Raw genomic sequence first — 25331 nt, forward strand, 5'->3', positions numbered from 1 at the left:
ATGGATATTGCATAATCAATTTGTCCATTCTCCTGTTGATGGGGTTGTTTCCAGTTTTGGCTCTTATGAATAAAGCGGTTGTAAACATTTTTATACAGATGTGTTTGTGGCCATGTTTTTATTTCTCTTGCGGAAGTATCTAGGAGTGGAATCGCTGGGTCATAGGGTAAGTGCATGTTTAACTTTCCCCTAAAAGTATGCAGTCAGCTGAAGTGAAGTGAAAGATTTTGTGATCATAGACCTAAGTATTCAAATTGAAAATACAACGCGATGAGTAAATATGGATGTAGGAGATGAATGAAAATAATGGTAACACATGTATTTATTGGAGTTTATGTGATAAAATTGGTGAGAGTCGAGAAAACAAATGTATTTTCCTTTTAAATACCCTGTGAAGATCCCATATGGTTTTATTTCCTCTCAACGTGCTGCTAAAACATGAAGCAATCTTTTGTATTGTCTGTTTACTACCTAAATTGATTTTCAAAAAAATTTTATTAATTTTTAAAGATTTCTTTTATCTACTTAACATTTTTACAGAAGCATGTGCAAAAGAGTCTTTGATATGCCTTATTTGATGGTTGCCATGGAAAAATTAAGGAATTGTATACAAAGAAAATAATATTTATACCTTGGTGTTTTGCTTTTGAAACAATTATGATTTCTCCATAATAGTTTTTTTATTGTTATTTTATCCCCAGATGCTTCTTTAGTTTTATTTATCAAGATTCTCTTTCTCTCTCTCTTTTTTTTTAAGTAAATTTATTTATTTATTTATTTATGGCTGTGTTGGGTCCTCATTTCTGTGCGAGGGCTTTCTCTAGTTGCGGCGGGCGGGGGCCACTCTTCATCGCGGTGCGCGGGCCTCTCACTATCGCGGCCTCTCTTGTTGCGGAGCACAGGCTCCAGACGCGCAGGCTCAGTAGTTGTGGCTCACGGGCCCAGTTGCTCCGCGGCATGTGGGATCTTCCCAGACCAGGGCTCGAACCCGTGTCCCCTGCATTGGCAGGCAGATTCTCAACCACTGCGCCACCAGGGAAGCCCTCTCTCTCTTTTTAATGACACTTTTTAAAGATTTGTTCCTTGTAGAGAAATGCAGTTAAATTTTATATGTTGATCTTATATGCGCCAGGCTTGCTAAACTCTTTTTTTTTTTGATATTTATTTATTTATTTGTTTTATTTTTGGCTGCGTCAGGTCTTAGTTGCTGCACGCGGGATATTCCTTGCAGCATGCAGGATCTTTCGTTGCAGTGCGTGGGCTCTGCTGGGCTCTGTAGTTGTGGCACGTGAGCTGAGTTGCCCCGTGGCATGTGGGATGCAGAACCCACGTCCTCTGCATTAGAAGGTGGATTCTTAACCACTGGACCACCAGGGAAGTCCCTTGCTGGACTCTTAATTATACAGATATTTTGTCTGTAATTTCTTCTGAGTTTTCATCCTACAATCTCTGTATAATGACTTTCTTGCTTTCTAATTCTTATACCTTTGGTTTCCTTCTCTTGTCTTAACTGCACTTGGTCTTAGTATCTCTAGAACAAAATACAACAGTGGACTGTTGTAGTCTTATCAGTTGCCTAGTGTAGATTTGATTTTTACAAGAAAGCCCATTATTAAAGAGGTAAGTCTTGAAAAAAAATGTGAGTAATTTGGTTGGTTTATTCTGGTTAGCTGATGTTCTTTGTATATGTTCTATGCTATTTTCTCCCCAAGACAATTATTTATGTAAATAATTTTGATGGGCTTCATTTCAGTTTAACACAGTTTAGTCATAGTGTGTGTGAAAGCATCTTAAACAATGGCAGTGTACAGGAGTGCTTTTCTGTAAGATTGTAAGGTCATGATCTCTTTGTACTCTCCCTCAATATCAGTCTTCCTTGCCTCTTCTCTTTCTCTGGAGGAAAAGGGGGGGAAAAAAAGGATAAAGGAATTCTGTAGCTTCTGGAAAGCTTTGGGCACACAGTGACTTCAGTGTTGACATAGCTCTGTGGGACACAGACATTAGCCCGTTAGCTTTATGCCATGTCCTGCAGCTGAATGTCAGCAGGGACCACCCCCCCTCCCCGCCTCACAGTCAAGCTGCTGCCTCCGGTGTGTGTTTATTCAGCTGAATCCACTCCCAGTTGTAACATTGCCAGGGTTAGCTCTTAACATGTTCACAGCTGATTGGTATCGCTTAACTCCTCTTTCTTTACCCTTCTTTCTTCACCCTTCTTCTTGATTTATATACTAGTATTTCAGGGACTAAATCTGGGAATTTTGTTAACCTCATTGACGTCTGTTGCAGGTGCTTGAAACTTTTGGGCTGTAGAGCATGAAGAAAGAAGTGAGGTTGATACTTAAAATGCTGCTAGACTGAACAGTACCTTTATGGTCCCTTGTATTTAATTCTGCCTTTGCTTTGTTAGTACTGAGCATTCTCAAGTTAAACACTATGGAAATGGTTACTATAGGATCCCTCTGCTGGTTGATTTTACTTTTAAGGTTAAAAAAAATTTTTATTTTGATGTTATTTTTTAATGGAATGACGTCTTCAATCCTGACATTGCTTAGGATGATATTTTTACTACTGTAATATCTGGTTTGGGATATTATCTTTTCTTCTTTCTGTACTTTTCTTCCTCCACCCATTCCTTCCTCTCTAGTTCTGCCTTTTGTTCAGTTTGAGAGTCAGACAGGCTTTCTAGAGGAGGTAATGCCTGATCTAAGGATGAAAGGACAGGTAGGATTTAGCTGGGAGTGAAAGTGAGGGAACGGGTAGAGGATATTCTTTATTTATTTATATTTATATTTTTATTTATTTATTTATTTATTTATTTAACATCTTTATTGGAGTGTAATTGCTTTACAATGGTGTGTTAGTTTCTGCTTTATAACAAAGTGAATCAGTTATACATATACCTATACTCTTTAAGTAGAGGCTAAGGGGTAAGTAAATGGTATGGGAGTTTGGGTAACTGAAAGCTATTTGGAATTTCTAGAACTTGTACTAAAATCAGTTTATTGTCACTTGAGTTGTTGTCTTGATGAGCACACAATAATAGAATGTATTATGACCTCGGGACTTCCCCATTTTGATAGTATTTTTGTTTATTCTTTAATTTCTCCTCTGGGTTATGCTGGCATAAAGGCAGATGTTCTTTTTTCTCTCCTGGATTCAGTAGCAGAGAGTAGCTGCTAGGAATCTGGAATAATTGCTTGTTCATTTTCTTGACTCTGACATCTGTTTTAGAGGAGAATAAGCTCAAAGTAGCATTCATTTAAACAATTTAATCTATCCATTTGAATTCTGGTGTGGTTGTTTCTTGCACTGTAGTATGTCTCTTGCTGGTGTTTATTTAGATCAGTCTGAGAACTTGGTTTTGGTTTAATATTTGAGAGTTTACAGTGTGCTTTGCTGCACAGAAAATAAATCCTTGTCAGCAACTGAAAGAATCAACGGAAAGAATACTAGACTAATGATCAGACGAAATGAACTACCTTAGGGGCTCTTCCTTTGTCTCAGTCTTGGAGATTCAGACTCATTAAAAAACTTTGAGTTTCTTCTAAAATGATAGAAATTAGAATACTTTCTTTTCATATTAAAGATTCATGAATCCAAATCATAGTGATCTTATAGAATCTGAACTTCATTTGAGTATGTTGCATATATAATAAGTGCTTTTATGTGTCCCATTTCTCGTTCTTGAATATTCTTAATTTAAAAGTTATAATAAGGTATAGTGCTGGTTTGTGAGTGTGTATATATAGCTATTAAGTTTTACCACTTTGTAAGCTCTGTTTTTGGATAAGAACTCTATCCTACACTTTTGGTGTATGTTGTATAGTATTAAAAGTATAAAAGATTCTTGTTGACAGTTAATTATTTGAAAATGCTTCTCTTCACTTCAGATCAAACACAAATAAATCCAGAGTGTATAATTAACATTTTTTAAAAATTAGGATTGCATTTAGTATTTTGGCCAGTTTGTATTTGAGATAGAATTTTTTGTGTGTTAGCTGGTAAGGAACTAATTGTTACAGAATAAGAGTAATTCTCTCTGTTATAGGGGAAAGATAAAATTTTCCAGGGACTTGATTTGCATCTACTATCCAGTAGCCATTTACTTTCAAAATAATGCGTGAAAATTTGTTTTTGTCAATCTTTCATCAAAAATTTATTGAGCACTTACTATACCAAACACTGTGCCGTGCCCTAGAGTAAAAAGATGAAAGTCCCAAGTTCTAGAAAGTTTTTCTTGAAGACAGATACAAAGAAATAAATTGCAGATTGGGCTGGTAAGTGCTCTTCTTAGGGACACATACGGTACAGCACAGATCAGAACATCACAAAGCCTGAGGATCGACTTGGGTGATGTTAGTAAGAATTATTATAAACTCTTTTGCATCTTGCATTGATAAAGTTTCCTCAATGTATGTATTTACATGTTTCAGAAAAAAAATCGTTCTTAATTTAACATAATAAGATGCAGTACTGGTATTTTTTCTAATGGTTATCTTGACAAATAGTGCATTGAACTCTCTGGGATACAGTATACTGTTTGTGATGATGACCATTTTCATGTATCCATAATATTCTTTTTCTGTAACTAAAAATAGCTCTAGACTCCTTGGTTCTGTCATTTTAGAAATCAGGATAAACTGGATCAAAGCGTTCTCTTGTTCAGAGAAACTAATGGAAGTTTTGCCTCAGAAGAGCTTCTGATATTTGTCTAAAATATATGAAGCATTGTTGTGATGTTTTGTTGTTTTTGAGATGTATTTTTCTAAAAAATGATCATAAACCCTATCAGAGATTTAAGAATTTTCATTCTATTGTTCACAACATCCTACCATTTCATTGAGATAACAGCCTGGTGTAATTTTAGCACAATCCTTGGACTAAATTTTAAGCAGTTATTCTTCCAGTCTTCCAGCTCAAGCTGAGTGTTAGAGTGAGCAGAAGTAGACTAGTGAGTGTTGGTGTACAATTTGGCATGTGAGAAGTGTGAGATCATTTTGGAGAGTGTCATGAGCAGAATTCCCAAATAGAAATTTTCCTAATATCTGACAACTGAGATTGTCCTGCTAAATTCAGCATGTGTTTTTGGTCGGTCATGGTAAATGTCTGTGATATGTGCAGATATGCTCCCTTTATCTTCAGTATGAATGTGCTAGAGAAAGAGCAGCCTGGCTTATTGCCTGCTGCTGCTTTCTTCTCCCAGGGGAGTTGGCAGGAATTTTAGTAAAGTGAATCTAGCTTGAATGTAGCCTAAAGAAGGGGTGCTGATTCCCATTTCAATGGAGAAAATTGCTGTGTAGCCTTCTTGGCTACCAATCAGAGCATCATTTTAATTCTGTATTCTAGTAAAATGGGTGCAAGCAGAGCTGAAGAAGCAGGGCACATTAGTCGTTGTATTTTCTTTCTTCACCAAAACAGTGCTTGCCATTCTAGTATAATCACAAGTGCTAAAGTGTATGCGAGACTGTTAGCTGTCGTCAACATCTGTTTCTCCTGATTTGAATGAATTTGGTGATGAGTGTCCAGGAAAGGAGGGACAGTTGTACCTAGAAATCAGTTTCATTGTTGAATTTAACTTCTGATATTTCCCTGTGGGATAAGCTTGCTCAGAATTTATTTGGATTATATGACTTCCAAAGGTAAAGAATGAAACTGGAGGTTGATTATAGGCTTCAGAGAATTAGCGTTTTGACACATCTTTTTATGAAGGATTTTGAACTCCAACAACTGTTGAGAATCTTTACAGCATGATGCGGGTAGTTAAATTTATTTAAAGAATCATATTCATGAATTCAAATACCTGATAATTTTATTGTGAATTTATTTTTCATAAGAAAAAGCCAGTGCTTTTGGAGAGTTTGAAGACTGCCATAATTGAAAGTTCACTACTTGCTAAGCATAATACCAAAACCAGAAACTATAAAAGAAGAGGTTCTTATCTTTGCACTAAAAAAATTCTGTATTTAAGTTGCCATAAACTATGTTAAAAGAAAAATGACAGATTTGGAAATATATTTGTAACATGTACAGCAGGCAAAAGGTTGTTTTCCAAATATAAAAAGATCTTAAAGTGGATTAGGAGAAAGGTTAAATGTCCCCAAAACAAAATGAGCAAAGAACAAGAACAGATGAGTCACAAAGGAAGGAATACAAAGCGCCTGTAGATATGTGAATAGATATTCAGTCTTACTTGTAATCAAAGGAAAGCCCAAAAAAGAAAGAGAAGAAAGAAAATACCCAGTTGTCAAAGGTATAGGAAAGTGCTCAGACATCATTTGGTGGAAGTTTAAATCTGTACAGACCCTTTTAGAGATCATTTGTTGTGTGTATTAAAATCATAACTGCATACCCTCTGATCCAGGAATTCCACCTTTCAGAATTTATCTCCAGGAAAAATTTGGATAAATGTGCAGAGATATACATGTGAAGGTGCCTGTTATAATAGTGGAAAATGAGAACCAAACTAAATATTTATCAATAGTTATAAGTAAATTATTTAATATCAACACGTTGGAATTCTGTGGCAGGCATATTTTTTCCCCAGTGTTTAAAATCGTTGTAAAATACAGCTTACATTCACCATGTTAAATTTACCATCTTAACCAATTTTCAGGTGTACAGTTCATAAGGTACATTCATACTGTTGTGCAGCCATCACCACCATCCATCTCCACAACTCTTCATCCTGTAAGACTGAATCTCTGCACCCATCAAACAGTCGCTCCCTGTCTCCCGTCTCCTGTCTCCCCAGCCCCTAGCAACCACTCTTGTGCTTCCTGTCTCTGTGAGGTAGACTGCTCTAGGGACCTCATGTAAGTGGACTCGTGTAATATTTGTCTTTTGTGACGGGATTATTTCATTTGGCATAGTGTCCATCCATGTTGCAGCGTGTGTCAGCATTTCCTTCCTTTTTGAGGCTGAAAAATATCATTAGGCATTTTTTTTAATTTAATTTTTGGGTGGGTAGTACATACATTTAGTTCAAATTCAAGAGGAGGGAGGGTTAGGAGGAGAGAAAGATGGGAAGTGGCTGGGAAGTGACTGCAGATGTATATGGGATTTCTCTTAAGGGGTGATGGCAGTGTTCTAGAATTAGATAGTAGTGATCAATGTATAACTTTTAATATGCTGAAAACTGCTGACTTACATACTTTAAAGTGGTAAACTTTATGGCATGTGTGAATTATGTCTCAATAAAGCTATTATTAAAAAATTTTCAATGTCAGTTACACTTCAGTTAAAAAAATTTTTATGGGGAATAGAATAAAGTTTTCTTACGTGTTGTCCCCCAGTGATTCCAGTTCGTTCCTCCCTTCCTCCCTTCTTGCCTTCCTCTGTTCCCCCAAATAACCATTAATTATTACTTGTGTAACATTACAGAAGTATTTTTATTTCTTATGATATTTTTTATTTATAGTAAATAGTAAATATTTATTGTTCCCTCCCTTTTAACCAAAGTGGTAGCAAATTGAACACAGCCAAGCAGGCATCTCTGAAGTCTTTTCTCTTATTTTTAAAGGTAAAAATGTCCCTTTTAATTGATTACTTGCTTACTGTAGGGGATTTAGATAGTACAAAAAAGTATGAAGAAAAATGTAAAATCTACCCATACCCAGATACTGGTAATTGTTTGCATCCTTTTAGACTTTTCTCTGCATGTTTATACTTTTTAAAAATTAGAATCACAGTCATCCTATACTTGCTATTATATATCTGCTTTTTTACTCTTAATATGTTGTAACTGTAGTTTTTATCAGTAACTATAAATCTACATTTAAAAAAATTGATGCATAGTATTAAACTCGGTGGACATTTCTCATTTACTTAACTCATCACCTATTAATATCCATTTAGGTTGTTTCTAATTTTGTCGCTGGTGTAAACAACAGTGAGCGTCTTTGTACACTTGCCAGATCGTTTCCTTGAGATATTTACTGCTGTTTTGCAGTTTGCCAAAAATTTTAAACAATGTCTGTTTTAACATATATGCCACAAAGATTTCAATGATATTATTAGCTCTGTGAAAAGATGGTGCAGGCATTTATAGCCTCACTTTAAATATGAGGAATCTGAAACCCAGAAAGATGGCAATGTGTTCCAAATTAGGTTGCTCTTTAGTGTGAAAGCTGGAACTAAAACTCCTGTCTTCTGATTGTGGGTTAGTTTCCTTCCACTGCGGCACACTGCCAGACCTTGAATACCTTGAATACAAAGGGTGATTTTCTGTTGTTGCTTCTTCATTTCTAAAAACATGATTCTTGATGTAACTTCCTTTTAGGTTCTTTGTATAATGTTCTAGAATTTATCCATTCAGATTAAAGGTTCATATACCTTCGTTAGGGATACAGGCTAAAGATATACCCTCTGGAACATTTTACTAGCTTATCTGCACTAACATTTTCATTTAATTACTCAAATTACTCACTTATATTGTTATCTTCTTCTGTATAAATAGCACACACAGCCTCAGTTTTTTGTGTTTTGTTTTTTGTTTTTAAAGCTTCAAGTTATCTAATTACCTTTGGGTACTAGCTTCAGTGAGCTGCAAGAATTGCTTTAATTCGAATGCCAGCTCTGTTACTTACTGTGTGATCTTGGGGTGAGTTATTTAAGTCTCTGTATGCCCGGTGTCATCATCAATAAAATTCAAATAATAGTACATGTGTTATAATGAGGATTAAATGAATTAACACATAAGGAGTGCTAAGCACATTCTGGCATGCACTCATATGTTTATTATTTAATGTGCTAACTTAATTGTAAAGCACTTAAAAGTCATTTTGTATTTTGCCATCCTTTGTGTTTTTTGGTGAAATTTTTTGTATGATGTGTCCGTATTCCTATAGGTTTCCCCTGCCTTTCCCCACTCCTCACCTTCAGTTCTGTGTAATACCTTCTGTTAATCTTGAACAGTGTCTTTATTTAGTCAAGCAAAGTGAGGAGCTGCCAGACTGACCTTGTTTCCTGTTGGTAATAAACACAAATTAAATTACTGACATTTTACAGATTATCTCAATCAGTTTTAAAGACAGTGTAAAACAGAATAATGTGAATCCTCATTTGCTAAATGCAGGGTTCTGAGAGCTGTGGTAGCTGCTTTCTCATTGCCCGTAGTCTGCTTTGTTTCTGCTACTTGAGGAGGAAAGCTCATTTGGGTTTTCTTTTTTGTCTTTATACCAGTACATGCAAATGACAGTCCAGGCTCTCCAGGATGAATTGCGGATCCAGAGGGACCTGAACCAGGTGTTTCAACAGGATAGTAACAGTAGGACTGGTGAGCCTTGCGTGGCAGAGCTGACGGAGGAGAACTTTCAGAGGCTGCACACTGAGCATGAGCGGCAGGCCAAGGAGCTGTTCCTCCTTCGAAAGACTCTGGAGGAGATGGAGCTGCGGATTGAGACTCAGAAGCAAACCCTGAACGCTCGGGACGAATCCATCAAGAAGCTTCTGGAGATGTTGCAGAGCAAGGGGCTTTCTGCTAAGGCTACTGAGGAGGACCATGAGAGAACAAGGAGACTGGCAGAGGCAGAGATGCATGTCCACCACCTCGAAAGCCTTTTGGAGCAGAAGGAAAAAGAGAACGCTCTGTTGAGAGAGGTGAGTGGCCACTTTCTCAGTTGTTATGACTGTCTTTTTTTCCTGATTAGTCAGCATTTTGACCTAGATAAATTTATATGCTCTCCTGAGCTAGTGCAAGGGAATTTCTTCTTTCTTACCTAAGTTCTGCACTGATTTCTGTTCTGATTTGCTGTCTTGTATGGGATGACATTGGCTGGCATGTATACTGGTTTAATACCTTTCTGGGGTTTTTTTTCCCCCTCCTGATTTCTGTAGACTCATTTTGTTGCTAGAGGGGCACAGAATTTTCTTGATTTGTTCCTCATCTATTGATTTGTTCATAGAGACACACACAACAAAACCAGAATTAAAGTAGCTAACTACTGCTCAATTTTAAAATATTAATAATTGAAAGTAAGCGATTCCCTCAGTTTCGGTGTGCTTATAAAGTCCTAGGCAGCAGTAATGGATGTTTGCCCTGTGGTTTCCATGGGAACTGTTGCCTTGCTGTAAAAGATCCGTGATAAAAATTATATGCTGCCCTGGAGGCACAGCTAGAGGGAATGACACAGAGGTATGCTGTCACTTATTTTTAGAGAGGAAACTGAGACTTTAGCTGACCACTGTGTCTACTGATAATTTTTCACTTTTCTATGTAATGCTTCATTTTAAGAAAGCTTAAGTGAATAATTCATCTTACACTGAATTAAAAAAAAATGACAGCTCTACTTCTCTATATGAGGTCAGAGTCTTCAGATAATTTTCACATTTGGATAGGGGGAAAAAAAATCTCAGAACTATTTTAGTGCCAGTCTGAATAATCCCTTTTTAAATGAAGGGTGAGGAAGGCGGTTAAAAGCAGCAAAACAGCGACTTCCCCTGATGATGGCGACGGTCTGTATCTGCTCTCTGCAATATGGTAGCCACTGGCTGCGTGTGACAGTTGAGCAGTTGAAATGTGGTTAGTGTGACTGAGGAACTGAAATTTAAATTTTATTTAAATATAACTAAAATTAAATTTAATTAATCAAATTTAAATTTAAGTATCTCTGTGTAGGTAGTGGCTACTGTGTTAGGTAGTGCAGCGATGCATAATGCATGATGCGGGTAATGTTACCCGCTTTTCTTAATAATTTGTCTTGAACATCCTTCTTTGTCAGTACATGTAGAGTTTTGTAATTTCAGTTGAATTTATAATGTTCTGTTGCATTTGTTTATATTTCTTACTGTTGAAAATTTAGACTACTATTAATTTTTCATTATTATAAAACTGTGCTGCACTGAATATCCCTAACCATATATCCCTGTACATTAATTTTTTTCTTTAGCATAAATTTCCGGAAATGAATTTGCTCAGGGTGTGTACGTTTTCAAAACTCTGAATATCAGTCTTGTCTCCCAGAGTGATTGGACCAGTTTATCCTCCCAGAAGCATATACTGTATTTTTACGGTTAATCTGCAGCTATGTGCATTACAATCTTCAAATTACTGGACTGTATTGTTTTAGAAAATTTTCTATCAACTACTGTGTTGTAGGCACCATCCTGAGTTTCTTTCATTTTACTTTCAAGAGTTTATATTTTAATGAGGTAACCTGGAGCCTGGCCATAGAACATTGTAAGAGAAGGTGTAATCATCTCAGATAGCATGCAGCATGAAAACCCTACCAGCATCGTGATGAACTTTGAATGTTACGTTTTTACTCCTTCTGTTCTGAATATTTCAACCTGTGCCCATTTATTTTTGAGTTTTGGAGTTAATAAATAGTGAATAGTTAAGGATTATGGAAAGCCACAGTGTTATTCTGGCAGAGAACAACCAGCAATATGGTGAATTTGAACAAGTAGTAGGAAAAAACATGAATTTAAGACTAATTTTGAAGTAACAAGCTCTACAAATATTAAGTCCCACTTCTGAACATAAAGTGGAAAGAAATGTAGGCCTTGTTAGTTGTATCAATACACAATTCCAGTTGCCATTAGTAATGTAGCGTCATCTTACAGGAAACACAGTCCTATGGATTAAAATTATTTAAGAGCAAGTAGAAGTGATTGCTTCATGAACACATGTTTAGAATGCTGGTTCTCCTTTCTTTTTCTCCTACTTGCCTTCAAGACTTAGCTCAAATTGCAGTTCTTCTGTGAAGTCTTCCTTGTGCAGCTCTATACATATACGTAGATGAGCCAGTAATATTATAGTATACTTCCATGTGTGTTTCTTCATTGTTCACTTAATTTTTTGCACCAAGGATGTGTGTATATATATATATGAAATTTTATCTTGTCAGTGTCTTAACAAATGCACAGTGGGTACTCAAGAAATGTTGGTTGAATAAGTTGAAATGTAGGGAAAGAAGTTTAAGCCTGGAGCTTACAGAAAGAAGGATAGCTTTTCCAATTCTTTTTTCTCCAGTGTGACCACTGGATACTAAAACCTAACGAAGGTTAGAAAACAAACTAAAACCCCAAACCAGTTTTGCTTATGAGTTTAGGTATAGAAGTTGTAAATAAGATATTGGCAGATAAAATCAGCATTATGATAAAAGGATAATATTCTGACCAAAAGGAGTTTCTTCTAGGAATCCAGAATGGCTCAATATGTCATTCACAGTTATAATTTGTAATAGGTGAAAGGAAAAGATAACCTCGTAGTGTTTGATAGCTATCTCAAAGACGTTAGATAAAATGTTAGACACTTTGAAAACTAAACCAAATGAACTAAAAATAAGAATGGAATGATACCTTTATAGCATGATTTAAATAAAACAACTCAGTAAATATGTATTATAAACATATTTTAAACTAGTAGCCAGAATTGTGCTTACTCTGACGTATACTAAGACGCATCCATTAAAGTTAGGGAGAGGCAAAGATACTGTTCATCAGTATTTACATTATTCTGGAAGTGTTAGGCAGTGCTGTTAGATAAGGAAAATGGAATAAATAATATCAGTAACGGTAATGGAAAGGATAGGGCTAAATTTTCATTACAATGTAGATGGGAACATTAATATAAAGATGCTGCTTTCCCCCAACTCTGTGAATTTAGTGTAATCCCAATAGGAATATTCTTGACACGTGCCCAAATGATGTTGCAGTTTCTTTGCAAGGAGAACGGTGCGGGAACACTTGTTTAAGCAGCTCATGATATATGTGTTTTAAACCCAGTGATATTAAAATCTGTGGTACTGGCACAGTAATAGATAGCTAGATTGATGAGACAGAATAGAACCAGAAATAATATAGTTTTAAGCATATGATACATGTTTGGGAATAATCGCCATCTATTTGGAAAACAGTACATAGTTACATCAAATTAAGTTCTAGATGAAATAAAGAGCTACTTGTTAAAAAATAACAACACTAGAAGAGAATGTAAGAAAAAGGTTTTAATACAATCTTGAGACAGGAAAGAATCTTTTATTGCCATAGCAAGAGGCTTAAACCATTAAATTTGTGTATGTTAGAAAATACAGGTAACAGAAGCTAAAATGGTAATTTGGAGTAAAGCTTTGTAACATGTGGCTTGACTGTTTTGTTTCCAGAGTGACAAGGTGCTAGAGGCACTCGGCACAGCCTTTCTTTGCTCATTACTCAACAAACATCCATTGAGCTTCTAGAATGTATGTGACCCTGGGATACACGCTGGGTATACATTTTTCATGTCAGAACACATGGTCTGTGCCCTCCTAGAACTTAAAAATCTGGTGAGAGACAATAAACATAATTATGAGAGGAAATAAATTAGTTGAGTCTAATTATGTTGGGAGAGGGGATAAACAGGGTAAGTAAGCATCTTTGAGGAGGTGCCCTTTAAGGGAGATCTGAAGAAAGTTGAAAGAGTCTTGCTGAGCATTTGGGTAAAATCATTTCATGAAGAAGGTTAACAGTTTCAAAGGCCGGATGAGAAGTTTTCAGGAGACAGCAAGGAGACTAGAGGACAAAAGCATATTGTCTAAGGGGAAAACAGGCATGAGATGAGAGGTTGAAGAGGTAGCCAGGGCCAGAGTCATTCATTGCATTCATCAGATATTTATTGGACACTAACCCATGTGCAGAGCACAAGGAAATATAGTAGCAGTGAACAAAACAAAAATCCATGCCCTCTAGGAGACAAAGCACTTGCCTTCAGGATCCCTGCAGGTAATGCAACAATTTTATTCAAAGTGCAAGAGAAAACTGCACCAATGTTTAATCGAGGGAGTGATCTAGTTTAGCTTTTAAAATCTACTCTGGCTGTGTTGAGAATAAATGGGGGAGGGAAAATTACGAGTGAACAAGGAAGTCTGATAAAGAACAACTCTAGGTTGGGTGAGTGGTGACTTGAAATGGCTATTGTGCATTATATCACTAGTGTGTCAAGAAAGGCAGAAAGAATTGAGAGCTGGCAACACTGGGATATCCATAGATTTTATTATTATTGGATTATTGTCCATCTTTTAAAAAAGCGGGTTTTCATCAGTTCCAGGACTCATAGTTTTTCCCATCTCAACAGTATGAAATTGAGTTAATAAGTCTTATCCTTGATGGCATCTTAAAATCTCTGTCAGCAAGGCCACAGTCCTGCTTGATTTGTTTGCCTGTGTACTCACAAACAGTTAACAGCTGCTCATTTTAGTCAATGTTGTGAGTATTGTTGCTATTTCTCATGTTAACTTTAGCTGTTGTTCAGTATGTCTTCAGTGATATTATGCTGTGAACCAGCATTGAAACAGTTATTGGTATGGAGAAAGTTATAAAACAGTTCAAAATGATATATGATTAAACTTTATGGTTAAATAAGTAAAAAAGGGTCTTGCAATCAATATAAAATAAAAATTCTGAATGATAGAAGCTTGGGTCATGGTTTATTTGGAGGCATTTCCTTCTTTTCTTTCCAGCACATTAAACAGTGGTTTACCTTACAATCAGTGGCATCTTAGATTTGATGAAATACAGTAACATTAAAATGGCACTCATATCCAGGAACATTTGTGATTAGTTTTCCATTTTGTTTATGAACATGATTCTGGAGATAGCAGGTAAATAATTCCCCCAAATAAAAGCCAAAGAAGAAAAACAAAAATTAAATTAAGCATTGTATTTTCTGTTTGTACTGAAATTACATTGTTACGTGACTTATTGTTAGATTTTGTATTGTTTACTGGAGTGCCTTTCCTTTGATGGATAGAAGCGTGAAGACATCTGTTGGACACATACTGAACTACAGTCAAGACGTGGTTAGTGCCTGGGGCCAGGCGTATGGAGTTTTAACAGGCTTTACAGGTGATTCTGTGATACACCAAAGTTTGGTTCTCAGTCTGTTGGCAGAACATACCTGAATTGGCTATGGAATTTTTGGATCGGCTGTCCATATGCATACCAAGCATTGTCTATAGGCTGAATAAATATTTCAGTTCTATACGTGCTCCTGTTTTTTTGAAATGTAGATCCTATTGTGATGAATAAAATAATTTGTTGGGAATTCCCTGGCGGTCCAGTCTTTAGGATTCCGTGCTTCCACTGCAGGGGCCACGGGTTCGATTCCTGGTCGGGGAACTAAGATCCGCATGATGCACGACATGGCCAAAAAAAACACAAAAAACAGAAATTAAAATACTAATTTGTTTTAAAACATTTACACGTATGTTAATTTTGGTCTCTATAATATTTTAGTCAACAAACCTTGTTTAGTGCAACTGCTCTCATGTTAAGATTTGCAGCAGTGTTTGAGGTTTAAAAGCCCTACTCTTAATCTACGGATTCAATGCAATCCCTGTCAAACTACCACTGGCATTTTTCACAGAACTAGAACAAAAAATTTCACAATTTGTATGGAAACACAAAAGACCCCGAATAGCCAAAGCAATCTTGAGAACGAAAAATGGAGCTGGAGGAATCAGGCTCCCTGACTTCAGACAATACTACAAAGCTACAGTAATCAAGACAGCATGGTACTGGCACAGAAACAGAGATTTAGATCAATGGAACAGGATAGAAAGCCCAGAGATAAACCCACACACATATGGTCACCTTATCTTTGATAAAGGAGGCAAGAATATACAGTGGAGAAAAGACAGCCTCTTCAATAAGTGGTGCTGGGAAAACTGGACAGGTACATGTAAAAGAATGAAATTAGAACACTGCCTAACACCATACACAAAAATAAAAAAATGGATTAAAGACTTAAGTGTAAGGCCAGACACTATCAAACTCTTAGAGGAAAACAGAGGCAGAACGCTCTATGACATAAATCACAGCAAGATCCTTTTTGACCCACCTCCTAGAGAAATGGAAATAAAAACACAAATAAACAAATGGGACCTAATGAAACTTCAAAGCTTTTGCACAGCAAAGGAAACCATAAACAAGATGAGAAGACAACCCTCAGAATGGGAGAAAATATTTGCAAATGAAGCAACTGACAAAGGATTAAACTCCAGAATTTACAAGCAGCTCATGCAGCTCAATATCAAAAAAACAAACAACCCAATCCAAAAATGGGCAGAAGACCTAAATAGACATTTCTCAAAGAAGATATACAGATTGCCAACAAACACATGAAAGAATGCTCAACATCATTAATCATTAGAGAAATGCAAATCAAAACTACAATGAGATATCATCTCACACCAGTCAGAATGGCCATCATCAAAAAATCTACAAACGATAAATGCTGGAGAGGGTGTGGAGAAAAGGGAACCCTCTTGCACTGTTGGTGGGAATGTAAATTGATACAGCCACTATGGAGCACAGTATGGAGGTTCCTTAAAAAACTAAAAATAGAACTACCATACAACCCAGCAATCCCACTACTGGGCATATACCCTGAGGAAACCATAATTCAAAAAGAGTCATGTACCAAAATGTTCATTGCAGCTCTATTTACAATAGCCAGGACATGGAAGTAACCTAAGTGTCCATCAACAGATGAATGGCTAAAGAAGATGTGGCACATATATACAGTGGAATATTAACTCAGCCATAAAAAGAAATGAAATTGAGTTATCTGTAGTGAGGTGGATGGACCTAGAGTCTGTCATACAGAGTGAAGTAAGTCAGAAAGAGAAAAACAAATACAGTATGCTAACACATATATATGGAATCTAAGAAGAAAAAAAAAAAGGTCATGAAGAACCTAGTGGCAAGACTGGAATAAAGACACAGACCTACTAGAGAATGGACTTGAGGATATGGGGAGGGGGAAGGGTAAGCTGTGACAAAGTGAGAGAGTGGCATGGACATATATACACTACCAAACGTAAAATAGATAGCTAGTGGGAAGCAGCCGCATAGCACAGGGAGATCAGCTTGGTGCTTTGTGACCACCTAGAGAGGTGGGATAGGGAGGGTGGGAGGGAGGGAGATGCAAGAGGGAAGAGATATAGGAACATATGTATATGTATATCTGATTCACTTTGTTATAAAGCAGAAACTAACACCATTGTAAAGCAATTATACTCCAATAAAGATGTTAAAAAAAAAAGGTGTCAGATATGGGGATATATGTATATGTATAGCTGATTCACTTTGTTATAAAGCAGAAACTAACACACCATTGTAAAGCAATTATACTCCAATAAAGATGTTTGAAAAAAAAAAAAAAGCCCTATTCTTTAACTAGGTTCTAGGCTAGGAATTTTGGCTCTAACATGTCTGAGGAATGCCCATCTGTATCTTTGGCAGTTGTCAGGTAAGAGCAGAGGAGGTTAGGGGGAAGAAAAGAGAAATAAACATATATAGAAAAAAAATAGAAACCTTGGACAAAGAGTAGGAAGAATTCAAAAAGAAAAAAGGTCCCTAGTTAGTTTTCCCTTTCCTAGTGATTTTGGAAAGTGTGAACAGTTGCATCGCATAACTTACTGATTCAGGTTATCCTTCCTCATCTTTTTTTTTTTGTTGTGTCATTTGTACCTCATTTCCATTTTGACAGGAAGATATGTTTTCTCAGAAGCATGCTGTTACTTGAGATGGTAAAGGGTCAAAGTGCAGTGCTGTCTGACAACGGCGGAGTTGAGGTACAGGAGGAGCAGTGAGGGTTCCTTCTTCACTTCTCCGGTGTGGAGTACAGTAAGCCCAGAACTTGTGTGAAGGATTGAAATCTGCTGAAGGGACGTCTAGCCTTGAACCAAGGGTGCTGGAGGCTAAAACCTGAAACTTGAAAGAAAGAAATTTCAGACATAAGTACTACTTTTCAGTCACAAATGCTCCTTTCTCTCAGTTGTGTAAGTAAATGTTGACTTACTTTTAAAAAGAAAGAAACTACTAACAACGGAGAAATTTTGTTCCTAACTTGTTTGTTTTCTTTCTCTAGTCATTATTCTTTATTAAATCAGTGGGAGGAACCGAACACATTTTCTACCGTGTACCACAGTTGACAGTATAACAAGATCCAGATAATTCTACCTGTATGAATCTCTGGGCTTTCTTTAATTTGTGTAGAGTGAAAATTTTCAGGCTAAAAAGAGCAAAATAAAGCAAGCACTAGCACATTCGACTTCTTACATTTGTCTGAACGGTACATTCTTTTTTATTCGCAGAGTCCTCTCCCTTTATTAACGGTGCAGGAGTCAGAGGCTCGATGTGCTCTCTGGGAAAGGGGAGTTGGTCAGCCCACTGACTGCAGGAGGTGTTCATAATGAGCTTTAATGCGCAGGCCTTTGAATGGAGATCTGTTACGACTGATAGGTTTTACAAGCTCTTAACAGGAAAGCTTTATGCCTGCGAATGGTTTAAAGTGCACCCTAGTTCCTTAGCAGAGGAGGATTTTTTTTTATTCAAATGGATTTCTTTCCTTATATATCGCTGATATGCTTGCTAGAGTTTAAAATGAAATTGTAATAGTTTCACTGGAAAGCATTTGGAAATTTCCCTAATATCTGTGTGCCCAATTTATCACCTGTTTACAGTGTAGGGAGTAGATTCAGTGTGGACAGACTGGAGGCTGGGGGGTAACTGATGAGTTTGTTGTTTTAATGCAGGTGAGAGGTGATTATGGCCTGAACTAATGTGTTCAGATTTTGTCCTGGATTAATGTGTTCTGCATTTTACTGTCTTAATGAAGTGTTTTATCTTGCAGGGGTTAATTGTGGATTAACTCGATCCTTAACGAGACTTGCTTTTACACTCTGTTGGCTCTAGTCTAGGTAGCCTTCCCTCTAGGGCTAGACTGTCTCTACTCCTAAGACATGGCCTTTCTGGTGTCTCTGCTCAGTGCCTCTGATGTTCTCTCCACTCTGGCTCTTTGGAGCTTGAATTCTTCCCAGCCCCATGTGCGTTCAGGTAGTTGCTCAACTCATAGCTCTCTGGTAGTTGTTCTTTGACACTGTGGAGTCTTTCCCTGTACATGCAGGCTTAGTATTTGGTCAAAGACTCCAGGGGACCCCTGTCAGATCAGACACTGCTGCTTTTCTGGCTAGCTTCTTCCTCTGTGTCATTCTGCTCTGCACATTTCTCCTGTCTTTGGGACTCTTACCCACTGATCTGTCTTCTGAGCTCTGCGGGACTGCTGTTTTCTGTTTGGTCTTCCTCTCCCTGCATCACATATTGGATAGCAAGTCCGGACCATAACCTTGTTAGTTTCTCTTCTCTCAAGGATCATACTCCTGTGCTGCTTGTTTTCCAGCGTCTGAAAACAGTTGCTTTATGCATTTTTGTCTAATTTTAACATAGTTTATGACAGGAGGGCTAGTCTTCTGTCTGTTATGATCAGATTGTGTTGACCTTGTAGAGGGTGAGAAGTAAATAGGAAACTCGTTGAAGGATTGAAAACAGACTATTGCCGTGATTTGTTGATGCTTTATCTAGAGTACACCATTGCTTTCTTTAAAATGGACAGAGGAAATGAAAGGAAACTTAACTCGAGGCTGTTGTAGTAATCTAGGCTTAAACTAGACTGGAACTGGAGTGAAATGATAAATTCAAGAAGTCTTTTGAAGCTGGAACAATTAGGACCTGCTCTAGAAGGTGGTAGGAAGTGAAGATGTGGGAGGAATGAAGGGAGACACTGTGCTGTTTGGCTTGAACCACCGGGAGGGTAATGCCATTTAAGGAGATGGGCAAGACTCATCAGTCTTCAGAGGAGGGGCTAGGTTAAAGAGGAGAAAATGACGAGTTTTGTTTTGGATGAAATAAGTTTGAGTGACCTAGGAAACATCTATATACATGTCAAATGGGCAGAGCAGAGGGCAGGGCTAGAATTTCACCAGCACTGTTCAGATGGAAAATATCCATCTGTATTCTCTGCCATCGCTAGGGGCTGTACCAGGGTACTCTGGAAGTACTGGCTGACTCAGAGACATTCCCAGAATCTGACAAGAAAATAGCCTGAGGAGGTCTGGTAACTTCAGGGTGATCCTTGAAGACCCGAACTGTGATATTCTGCCATCTCCTTCCTTCCTTTCTGATCCTGAACGCACTGACATTTGGATTGAAAAAAATAGCTATGTTTTTCTGCCATTTGCTACCTGTAGACTGTTTGGGAAACTTGTTCAGCAGTCTTACCTTCTTTTTTTATCTGATTGTAGCCCCTCTGGAGAGAGATTTCCATCGTAGGTAGCCCGGTGGTTGTTGCTCTGGGGGAGGATGCTGTGCAAAGGAGGTTGTCCACACAAATGCTTTCAGTTGTTTTGTGCAGTGCGGACTGTGGCTACTTTGATTCCTCCTTTTTCTTTTTTTTTAAATAAATTTATTTCTTTTTGGCTGTGTTGGGTCTTCGTTGCAGTGCGCGGGCTTCTCATTGCGGTGGCCTTTCTTGTTGCGGAGCACGGGCTCTAGGCACGCAGGCTTCAGTAGTTGTGGCTCATGGGCTCTAGAGCGCAGGCTCACTAGTTGTGGTGCACGGGCTTAGTTGCTCTGCGGCATGTGGGGTCTTCCCGGACCAGGGCTCGAACCCATGTCCCCTGCATCGGCAGGCGGATTCCTCACCACTGCGCCACCAGGGAAGTCCTGATTTCTCCTTTTAAAAAGGGACTCTTTCTAATCCCCTTTTTGGATTGTTTGGAGTTCTGATAATATGTCTTGGAGTCCTGTGGAAGAGTGACACACAACGTGGGGATGTGCCAGAGCTTCACCTCTTGTGGCGGCTGGGGTCTGTGTGACTTACCGTGTATAACCAGGTGTGCAGAGACGGGGACCCTCCTGTACCCCTTAGCCTGAATGCAGTCTGTGTGCTCCCTGGTCCACAGGGAAAGGTCAGGAAGACAGAAAGTGGATCAGAGTCTTACAAGGCCGGGGTAGTCATCTTTGCATGTAACTACTACTCCCTCGCCTCTCCACTCCCCTCTTGAAAAAATGAGAGTGAAAAGGAGGGCACTTACTCTCTTTTTTGCTTCTCTTGTATAGGAGATGCATCGGAGATTTGAGAATGCCCCCGATTCTGCCAAAACTAAAGCTCTGCAAACTGTTATCGAAATGAAGGTAAGTGAGAACTTCCTAAGGAATCTTATGTGTCATTTCACATTTTAATGTGTGAGTTTAAGAAAGTGGTATGTAATAATAGTTCACTCATTTTGTAGACTGAGAAGAAATAGTAAGACTTAATGAAAATGACACATTAAAAGAACTTCAGTTTCGTTTCCTCTTGTCCAGCATTTCTTGGAGTCAGCTGTTCTCAAACCTTTTGATATCAGGGCCCCTTATTCTCTTAAAATGACTCATTTCATTTGTTTTTAAGAAAATGTCCGCCAAATACCAAGTTTGTGTGTCAGTTCTTCTCTCGAGTTAAGAATAGGGTTCCGTGAAAAAAGTACCTGATTGGGCTTGCAGCTCACAGAGCACCCAGTGCTGTCCTGGGAGCAGCGTCACACCCAGGTGCAGCAGCCGGGCCTGGCCCCTTCCTGTGTCGTCACACAGCATGGTACAGAGATACATACTCAAGGGCTGAGCATATGAAAAGTTACCAGGGACATTCCTAAGTGAGCCAGTGTTTTAAAAATGTTCTTTCTTAGTTTTCTTTTTTGTCTGAGAGTGCTGACACTGAAGACTACACTGACGGCTAGCACGGTTTGGCGCTGTTGTCCAGAGGCACGAGCGCTTTTGCCTGTCCTTTATACCTTTAGTGCACGTGTTAACACAGTGGAAAAGGCACATAAAGTCATAGTATTATTATGAAAATAGTTTTGACTTCTCAAAAGGGCTAGGAGGCACCCCCAGGCTTTCACGGACTATACTTTGAAAACTTCTGCTTTAAGTTACTGAGTAGTTGGAAATCTTTAGGCTGAACGTTATGGTGATTGGTGACTAAGCGCTTGCCTTCTGTGTTAAATTGCCTGGATTCAAAACCTGGCTTTATTTAACCAGTTGTATGACATAGAACAAGTAACCTAACCTCTCCATACCTTAATTTCTTTATTAATAAATGGTGATAACAATAGTACCTATCCCATGGGTTCTTTTGTGGTTTAAATTAGTTAAAACAAGTAAAACACTTTAAAACAGGACCTGGCACATAGTAAACATTCAGTCAGTGTTAGCTGCTATGCTATTATTATTTTTATTAACAACATATTCCTTCTTGCAAGAGCTAGAAGACTCTTACAGATAGGGACCCCTCCCTCTCCCCCTCCTGCCCTCTCTGTCTCTTTTTTTAACTTCTTTGTATCCCCTAAAAAATTTGACACGGTGTTTTGCATCATGTGCCTTCATTTAATATTTGTTGATGTGGCAAGAGTCTTTAGTTTTTGGTATATAAATAGTTTTATGTAAATAGATGCTTCTCAAGTACAGTTATCAGAATGGTTCTCTTAATTTAGAAGATTTCCTCTTAAAACTTTGTTTTTATTGTTGTATACATCTTTATTCTCACTGGGGAAAGGGTTTACCAAACAAATACCAAATTAGTGGATTCTGGGTTCTTTATAGTTAGACAATTCATAGTCTTGAACATAATCTTGTAAACAGCCTCTAGAAAGGTGTAATTACATATTCACATTTCCCACAAGTTTATTTGTACATGTTATTTCCTGATCCCTGTTGGAACCTAAAAACACACGAGTGTACCTGTGTTCACAGAATTATTTTGCTTGCCTTTTGATGGCACAGGGAAGTGTACTGGTTTTAACTGGCAGTAGATCTATTTTAAGTTGTGTTAACCTCCAGCCATTCTGCTAAGAAGCAAGAGACTGAGATTCTGGTGGCCGAGTGGGGTCAGGTGGATGTTATGTTGAAATTGCAGATGCAATAGCTGAGATGCTGAGAGTGTGGCATGAGCTTGAGAGGATCATGAAGACCTAGACTGGTCTTTGGGGGAAATGGGAAAGGAGGTGATGGTGGACAATAAAAGAGCCCAGCTGTCTTCAAGGTGACGTAATATTCTTTTCTCTCTCCTCCTCCTCTCCCTCCTCCTTTCTCCCACTTTCTTCCCTCTGCTTCCTTCTCCCTTCTCTAACTTCTTCTTTTCCCTTTAGCAGTGGAGGAGCAGGGAGGAATTACTGGACTGCTGTAGGGTTAGAGTTTTGCTGGGTAGATATGGCAGAATTACTGGGATGCAAGTGAATTGAGGGTGGAGGTGAAGGAGTAGTTGGGATGATGAGTCCAGGAATGTAGCCTGGATAGGAGGGAAGAGAATTCAGAATGGATGGACAGGTTGGGAGAAAATGTAGAAGTTAGGGAGGTGGAGGACTCTGTGAGGTACAAGAGCAGCAGTTAATGTGAGTGACGGTGTGTCAGGCCTAGAGGAGAGGCCTGGGTGATGTGGTCTTGTAAACTGGATAGCTAAAATGGACCGGAGGATGAAGGCGTTGGCATTACGGATGTCAAGGAATTCGGACATTGAAATCCTAGGATTATGGCAAGAGTGGCATTTGAAGGAGAGATCTATTGTCAGCCGGGTGCTGAAGACTTCTTCAGCGGGCGGGAGTGACGGGGAAGCCCCTAGATGGCAGCCGTGCAGAGGGAGAGTGAAGAGGAGTGTGAGCTTTAAATGGGAGCAGCATGGAGGAACCTGGAGGATGCCCACACTTCTCCCTGCCACTCTGTGATGCTGGTGGATTAGTGAACTTCAATGGAGAGCGTTGGGGGAAATTATATCCTTTGGGAAAGCCTGGGTTTACTTAGAGCAGGGAGACAACTTTTGAAAAAAAGTTGAGCATTTGGGAAATTTAACAAGGAAAAGAGGATTTCAGTGGACTCAGTGGGGTTGGTTGATTAATGATGGGAGACCCAGGGCTGGGGAAGTATAGAGTAGTAAGATGATAAAGAATTTATTTATTTAGTTATTATACATTCTAGGAGTAAGAAGCCTCCTTGAAAAGGGCTGTCCTCAAATAAACCCAGCCTGAGTACTGGTCGGTGCTACAACTAGTCCAACATTTCTGACGTTAATTTTCTGGCCTCATCCCAGAAAGTAGCCTGGCAGGTTCTTTTTCTGCCTCATGGCTTTCAGAGCTGCAGTTATGGTCCCTTTTTAGGTGCAGATTTTATGGTGCATGATTTGATAGTGAGTGTCTGATTTGGTCAAGAGCTGCCTCTCTGTCTGTGTTGGGATTTTCAGATAGTGCATTTGAAGCCGTTTATTTGTTTATTCTTCATGGGCCGGGATAGTTTTAAACCAAGTAAATCAAAATCCTGGTTTAGGTTTAGAGTGTCTCTGATTGTGTTAATTTAATATGTTTAATTTTGAACCAAATGTAAGTTTCATTTGAATAGATTTGTAAAAGAAAATTTTCGTTGTGTTATTTTTAAAGGTAATGCAATGCAAGTCAGAGGAGTACAGCCCTCGCCTCTCCCCCGAACCTAAAAATAGCTAGCTGTAAGTGTCTCATGATAAATCCTTTAACTCTTATCAGCATACTCTCAGATAACAAGGAAAGTCAGTCAAGACAGGCTTGAGGTAAAGTGAAAAGAGGAAGTCAGTCTCAAAATTTCTTCCTAAAGGAATGGTTTCTCTAAAATTCCAAATAAAATAAAGCTATACTGAATTTATGCTCTTTAAGGTCTTTACTTCTTAGGTGAATAAGCATATGCAACTATAGATGTAAAAGTATCTATTCTTTGTAGGAGTTTTTCTGTAATTGATGACATCTAAAGTAATCTGGGGATAAACTAGATACTGTGACAGACAAAACCAAGAAAATGAGTATAGACGGATGTTGTACTAGGAGGTGATATTCGTGGTGATGCTGATTTACAAGGACAGTGACGTTTCTTTTTAGAAATCATTATGAGATATTTGCAATGCATGGTGAAGTATAGCGAATAAGTAAGATTACTAATGCAGTAAGTAGCCTCCTCTTATCTGCAGGGGATAGGTTCCACGACCCTCAGTGGATGCCTGAAACCACAGATGGTACCAAAGCCTATATATACTATGTTTTTTCCTATACATACCTATGATTAATTTTATAAATTAGGCACAATGTGTAAGGGATTAGCAACAGTAATTAATAGTAAAATAGAACAGTTATAACAGTATGCTGTAATGGAAGTTATGTGAATAGGTCTCATTCTCTCTCTCTCTCTCTCTCTCTCTCTCTCAGTATCTTACTGCACAAATCTAATGCCTTCTTCATCTAAACTAAGCACTTGTCATGCACTGTAGCCATAACTTTTGCAGTTTGAGGTGCAACAGCAAAACTGGCACGAATTTCTTTTTCCTTCATCCCAATTTCACTGCTGGAAGATTCGTTCTGACTGTAGATCTTAGCAACCTCAGCATGTGATTTTTTCTCTTAGTGAGAACTTCCACCTCTTCACTTAAAAGAAGCACCTTACGGCTTCTCTTTGTCAAATCTGAATTGCCAGCATACTACTCTTGTGCTTTGGGGACGGTATTAAATAAAATACTGTCACGTAAA

General features: G+C 38.2%; 1 protein-coding gene and 1 long non-coding RNA gene across 2 annotated transcripts in view; both read left to right on the top strand.

Moving 5' to 3' along the window:
• LOC132362730 (ELKS/Rab6-interacting/CAST family member 1-like) overlaps positions 1 to 25331 on the top strand; it is a 184514-nt gene that overhangs the window by 68604 nt on the left and 90579 nt on the right. Inside the window, 2 exon segments of the mRNA XM_059917706.1 lie at positions 9181 to 9597; positions 20881 to 20955. Of these exon segments, the coding sequence (XP_059773689.1) occupies positions 9181 to 9597; positions 20881 to 20955 (492 nt within the window).
• Positions 22789 to 25024, top strand: LOC132362759 (uncharacterized). The gene is made up of 3 exons (XR_009502481.1): positions 22789 to 22837; positions 24222 to 24286; positions 25014 to 25024. It is a non-coding gene; the product is annotated as an uncharacterized LOC132362759 (long non-coding RNA).

Source organism: Balaenoptera ricei, chromosome 3, assembly GCF_028023285.1.
Source record: "Balaenoptera ricei isolate mBalRic1 chromosome 3, mBalRic1.hap2, whole genome shotgun sequence".
Classification (NCBI taxonomy): Eukaryota; Metazoa; Chordata; class Mammalia; order Artiodactyla; family Balaenopteridae; genus Balaenoptera; species Balaenoptera ricei.